This window comes from Olea europaea, chromosome 1 (genome assembly GCF_002742605.1).
Source record: "Olea europaea var. sylvestris chromosome 1, O_europaea_v1, whole genome shotgun sequence".
NCBI lineage: Eukaryota > Viridiplantae > Streptophyta > Magnoliopsida > Lamiales > Oleaceae > Olea > Olea europaea.
In genome coordinates this window covers 1,746,527-1,753,496 of record NC_036237.1, presented here as the reverse complement: position 1 = coordinate 1,753,496, position 6,970 = coordinate 1,746,527, and the positions used below count along the sequence as shown (strand labels likewise).

Below are 6,970 nucleotides of genomic sequence, written 5' to 3'. Positions count from 1 at the left end.
ATGGATCCCACCCAATACACCCATGGTTGAGCCAACCCAAAATCTAGCTTCTGAACCTACCGAAATTCGTTTGGTTGGTTTAGGGGAAAATCTGGCTTCCAATGAGTTGTAAAGCTGGAAACATTTGGCTTCTGGTGTGGCTTATGAACAGTGACATGGCACTCCCTCTTTTACTTGTAGTTAGATTAGATGTGTCGCTAGTGTCTCTAAGCCAAAAAAGTTAATCTTTGAACCTCTCAGGTCTTGTGTAGTATTTTAATAAATATGCGAATCAAGTTCTAAGCCATCTCAACCTACCTTTAAATTTGGGACATTCGTGGTCCAAGCTTTCATGTATTCATATAGTTCAAACACAAGTACAAATTCCAGTGGACACGTACATGTTTTATTCAAAAAAAATGAAGAAGTCACTACAAATAGTTCTTACAAGCTCGAGAAAAAAAGAGCGACGAATTACCCTATTTCCTCTACACGGAGGAAAAATAATTAAAGAACCTGCAATGTACTGTGACAAATAATGGTAGTTATCATCTTGTGCTTCTTCTTCTTCAACAAGGGAGAAGAGCTGTTAAAACTATTCTTGTCATGTTCTTCTACAAGTACTGTAGGATAAATACAAAAGCCGGCACACAATTTGGAGAAAGTTGGGATTTTGACAAACTCACTGGCCAGCTAAGACCAATTCTTGGAATGACAGTACCAATCAAGACATTATTGTTATCAATTACAGGCCAGAACTGCACTGGTGATGGAGAGGACTCCATTTTCTGCATTGCTTCGACTGCCATTGCATCGGGATCAATTGTCCTTGGATGCCTAGAAGACGAGATAAGACACGAGTTAGCATTTATATACACAAGAAACTCTAATACATCAGACAATCAATGTAAATAATCCCAAATTTATCATATCGTCAGTCGTCACTGACTTGATTATTTAAAGGATCAACTCTGGCTTAGCATAAAAAATTGTGAGGTACTTTTTGAGGTTACATGGATTTTTCTAAGATGAAGAAATTTAGTACTTCCATCAATCATCACCCCTGTTTGCTTTAGAGAAAAATCGATTTTTTAGTAAATTTTGATTAAAAAAAATGATTTTAATCCACTCATTTCTTACCTTGAAGATCCTTGCATCATTAGCATTAAGTGTGCGATGCAAATCATCATCGGTGAATGTACCTAATAGATGGTAATTGCTATAGATAATGAGAAGGCACCCACAGCCTTTACTGGTCAACTCTACCAACTGATCCATGATAAGATCACCTTCCCTGCAAACTGGAGGTTATTCTTTCCTCTTCATAAGATCCTTTACCTACAATGCAACTGTTTCAGTCTAGACCCAGATTGTCCATCCAATTCATGATCACTCCCTAGAGATAGAGAAACTGCATTTTCATTAATCCTAAAACTTGAAACTGGAGTCTGGATAAAAACAAAATAGTAATGAGATGATAGTCTAGTAAGTCAGAAATTTTTCCAATCAAACACAAACCCAGATGAACAATTTAGTCAAGAAATCAAAATTCCATGTCGAGAAAATTTAAGGGTGTCAATTACAAGTTTCTTTGGCCAAATCAAGGTACAAACCTTGTAATACAACCCTTTTTAAAAAAAAAAAATCTTAAATCTGGTTTCAAGAATATCAACTCTTCCCTAGAAACTGTTTATATATCACCATTTTCCTCAAAACCATGTTCAATTATTCCAGTGAGATCCAGGTAGAACAAGTGTAATGAAAGGAATTATCATCACAAACTCACATTTAGTAATAATTTCCTGTCACACCAAAGCACCATCATCGCAGGAACAAAAAGGATAAAATTTTGAGTACTGTTAGCTTGATACCCTTTTTTCGAGTAGTGTTCTGTAAAATCATATTATAAATTGACGTTCATTTATTTGCGTGTTATAATTTGAAGTGATTATATAATGTTCTATGATCATATAGGATGTCACAAATTGTATACTCGATGGATCGGATATAGTAAGACACAATTCGTGATGTGGTCAAAATTATATTGTTCACAATCGGTTCATAAAGTTTGGACACTTTATGTTGATAAGATTGTATTGTTCTTATTAAGATTTTTCTAGATCTTTGATGAGTGAATTTCACTCATTGATTTAATGTCTCTTAAGCTTGAAATATTTGGTTGTTTTCGAGAAATGTAGAACGTTTTGATGCGGGTATTTGTGTTATTTTATAGGTAAACCAATTTGATGAAATGGTGAGTTTGAAGGGTGGAAAAGAGTCAAAGTTTCATAGAAGTGAATGGACAAGAAGAAGCATCAAGATGCATGTGGAAGACGAAGGAAAAAAACCAACTAAAAAAAAAAAAAAAAAAACCTTAACATAGCGCCTAGGCGCCACAAATCAGCGCCCAGGCGCTGAACACGCAGAGGAAGCAGAACTGCAACACCTAGGTGCCATAGTGCAGCGCCCAGGCGCTGTACAACCTAAAACCAAGCAGAAACGCAGCGCCTAGGCGCCACTTTTGCAGCGCCTGCTGAGAAAGGAAATACGCGATTTTTCCAAATATTTTTGACCCTGCCCAACTCCAACTCGTAATGCAAATTAAGGGGATTATAAATACATATTGACAGACCTAAGAAAAGAGGTTTTGACGACTGAAGAAAGGAGGAGGCAAGGAGATACACTAATTGAGAGAAGAATCATCGGATCTTGGTGAAGGAATCAAGCTGCAACTTGAGTTTTTTCTTATATTTCTCTTCTCCATGCGATTTAATTTATATTTTATCATGTTCTTCTCCTCAATCATGAACTAAGTTATTAAATCTAGGGTTTGATGTAACCTATTTGAGACATGATTCAATTTCTTTATAGTATTTCCATTTAATTTTCCAGAATTGATTTGTATTGCTCTTGCTTAATGCTTTTGGTTGCTTGTTCACCAATTGAATGAATTGATGCTCTAAATTTAAAGCTCGAGAGAGGAAAATTTAGGCATGATCTAAGAACAATATAACCTAGATTTGTAGATTTCGAGAGAAAGTGCAATTCTTTGAGGGTAAAACAAGAACCAGGTGCGTGATAATCTTTATAAATTTAACTCGGAATAGAGATATTGGGGTTGAATTATAGAGATAGGTTCTATTTGACGCTCGAGAGGGGGAAATAGAATTAATTTAGGATTCTTGCCTATGAATTCGGGAAATAATTAATGGAAGTATCTATAAGGGTTGAGAAATGTTGATAATACGGTGAAATCACTCCGTAGACTTTACGAAATTCTGAATTAATCTTTAGAAATTGCCTCACTTTTCTTGCATTATTAAATTCATCGACACTAGTTTAGCATTCAACCATCAATTTAACATTCGATTGTCTAGATAAAGTAAACGCAGACATAATTATAGTACTCAGTGGAAGTCGAATATCAATCCTTGTGGGTTCGACACTTTTCAATTCTTTAATATACTACAAAACTTGACACCGTGCGCTTGCGGTATAAAATCACGTTACATAAATCACGTGGCAAGTTTTTGAAATAGGAAAAATAATGTGTTTCGATGCACATTGAACGGGATCGCGTAGATGCCTCATTTATGATCGTTTGAAATGAGACTCTACTTGATTATCAAACAGGTCACCTAAATTCTGAGTGAGTAATGTACCTTTGATTGCTAGTTCAAGTTCTTTGAGGTACCAATGAATGAAGTCTTTAATAGAAGATTGATCTCGGTGCTTTGGGAATCGGACCGAAATAATTAGAGATCATATACTTACAATAGTGGAATCCATTAATTATTGAGATGAGACGATCGTCACTCTAAGGTATTTTCCTAGGCAAATTGAATCTGAGCTCAGTAGGTCGACGATGAGATCGTTGGACTTTACATTGTGATTTGATCATAACGAATTTGCCGTATGAAAATGGGACTTAGAAAATAATACATGTTGAAGGGAAAAACGATCATTTTGCCAGTTTCAACATATTGATGGTCAAATGGGGGTTGACTTGTGGAACGATAATGAGAGGATATTGTTATTGGATCATAATTTGCTTCTATAACTATCACTCGACTCGAGAGTGCAATCTCAATTTTTTGGTAGAATAAGTCAAGATTAATAGATGTATCTCAATTGGTCAAGAGTTGACCCAATTGGAAACATCTATTGGAGCTTGGGTCATGTGAGTCCGATTAGGTCCTTCTCTTAGCTCTAATAAAAGGTGTGTGACTTAATTGGTCTACTACAATAAAGTCCAAGGAAATTTGTTCAATTTCCAAACCCTAATAAGGCATTATAAATATGTACTTTATTGACATATTTTTAGGAGAATTAGGTTTAGCCACTTTTCACTTTCTTGAAAAGGAAATACGCTTAGTGGAGAAAAAGGGAGAAAATTTAAGGGAGGAAGTAATTGGCTAGGCCATTAAAAGCTCCTTCGAAAGGTTATCATCGCCTTTTTCTATGTGTGAGGATTTTATAATCTAATGATATCAAGGTCACTAAAATCCTTATTTACATGGTTTTAATCTTCAAAGGAAAATTAATTTTCTATTGTGATGATTAAAATTCATTAATCAACAAATGGTATCAAAGCCAAGGTTATTGTAAGCCTTGAGTAGGATTATAATTTTTAAATCCTTGTGTAATATGCATTTTAGTTGCGTGGTGTTAGGATATTTGATTTTGACATGTTTATGCTTTAAATATGTTTAAAGTTATTGCTGATATATTTGTAATCACTTTTGGCCCTATAATTTTTTTATTACTTCCTATTCTAATTAATTAATTGTTGTTGTTTTTCTCTAGAAATGATGTAAGCAATAAGGCACTAAATTATTATTATTATTATTGCATTTTTTTTATCTTCATTTCTACACTTGTATTTTGGTTAAAAAAAAAAAAACAACAACAAAAAATGCTAGAAAATACCAAGGAGCAGCCATTGCTGCTACTGTTACAGCAGCAATTGCCTCACGGGGTAGCTGTTGCTGCTTCGGCCGTTGGAGGGCCGCCTGCAGGCGGTGGCCTCTTTTGGGGTCGTCGGTGGAGGTGCCCTCATCGAAGTTGTGTGTACCTTGATGTTGTGTATGTTTTCTTGCTAGGGTTTGAAAATTAGGGTAATTTGAATTTTTTAGGCCTCTCTTTAATACTTGAGCCAATATTGTTGGATAATGGCCTTGTTGGTTTTAAGATTTGGGCCTAAAAATTAAATTAACCCTATTTTCATGTTTCATGAGGTGGACTACAAAGAAAATTGAAGAATTGGGCCAGGATATGGCCCAATGTAATTCTTTTTATCCATGTTGTAATTTAAATTCTTAGGATGGGTCATTTGTGATTATTATTCATTTAATTATCGCTTTTACCGCTTTATGGATGGATGAATGTTTAATTATTATCATATGTCATGTAGATTAAATGAAATACCACACTGTGCACTAAAATCATATGCATTTACATTTAAATATTTTTTATCACTCTAAATTAATTAGAGGTGGTTGAAAATATTTTATATAATTAGTGTCATTATAGTTGTTTATATTTGACGGACTAATTAAGTGAAAATTCAACAGTGCAAAATAATAAGTAGGAGAGGGTTTATAGGCATGTATAGACCTACGGCCTCCTCCGTCATCCAATTTGTCATTAAAATACGTATGTTTAGTATCGAATTATTTCGGTCTTCCTATAGGAAAGCTACGTTATTTTAGATTAACTGAAATTAGATCTACTAATAGAATTTATTTAAAAATGAAATAATGGGATGATCATCCTATAGACGACATCTTATATATTTTGGATATTTTAAAATTATTGACGGAGGTTATTACACTTATATATGAATATTTTTGGGGGACTTTCTATAGAAGATTTCGACAAAATTATTCATAGGCTAAATAATAATTAATCCTCATTTTCTTGTGGCATGAGGTGCCTCGCTCAATAAAATGAGTGGGAGGGTCCTAACTTTGCCAACAATTATGTTGACCTCCTATAGAGGGCGTGTTAAAAGTTGTAAGGGTTTAAGGTTTTTCGTTACAAATATAGTTTTGAGTCTATATTTGCATATTCATATACATGCATCATTCAAAGATTATTGCTCATTTTATTAATACGCGAATCATTAATTTTACGGAAAAATGTCGCTTAATCTATTATCAGTAATACTTAACAAAAATCAACTTGTTGGAGAAAACTACGTTGACTGGAAAAAGAATCTTAATATTGTTCTTACCGCTGAAAAACATAAATTTGTGTTGGATGAAGTTTGTCTCGAAACCCCTAAAGATGACTCCACGGAATCTCAAAAGGCTGCATATGAAAAGTGGCATCATTTTGATGAGATGACCCTTTATTATATTTTGGCATCCATGTCAAATATATTACAACAGAAACATCAGAATATACAAACTGCTTTTGAAATAATGGAAAGCCTTCAAAAGATGTTTGGACATTGAAGTCGACAAGCTAGGCAAGCCTCCATTAGGGCAATCATGAACACACACATGAAGCTGGGCGCATCTGTAAGAGACCATATGTTAACCATGATTGGTCACTTCAATGCTGCGGAGGTTTTAGGAGCTAACATTGATTCCGAGATGCAAATTGACATGGTCCTTGAGACTCTTCTTGAGATGTTCTCACAATTTATAGTTGATTATAATCTATACAAGATAGACATGTCTCTGACGAAATTAATGAAAGAGCTCCTAAATGTTGAATCTGTTCTAAAGGCTAGGAGTGGAAGTATTTTGACTGTTACAGCCGGACCCTCTCATCCTAAGCCTTCTGGTAGCAAAGGAAGAAAGATGAGGAAGAGGCTAAACAAAAAGCTAGATAGCAAGTTAAAGGGGAAAAAACTACTGCCGATGGGAAATCAAAGGGAAAGTGTTTTATTTGTGGACAAAAGGGTCACTGAAAGAGGAACTTCCTGGATTACCCAGCTAAGGGGAAGCAAGGTAAAGGCAATAATGCCTTATTCATTAAGTCA

At 34.8% G+C, this 6,970-nt stretch overlaps 1 protein-coding gene across 1 annotated transcript; it reads left to right on the top strand.

The window, feature by feature from the left end:
* The first annotated feature begins 6,119 nt into the window (after positions 1-6,119).
* LOC111402781 lies at positions 6,120-6,437 on the top strand. Its single transcript, XM_023031118.1, has one exon. The coding sequence runs from the start codon at positions 6,120-6,122 to the stop codon at positions 6,435-6,437; it is 318 nt and encodes a 105-aa protein (XP_022886886.1).
* The last annotated feature ends 533 nt before the right edge of the window (positions 6,438-6,970 follow it).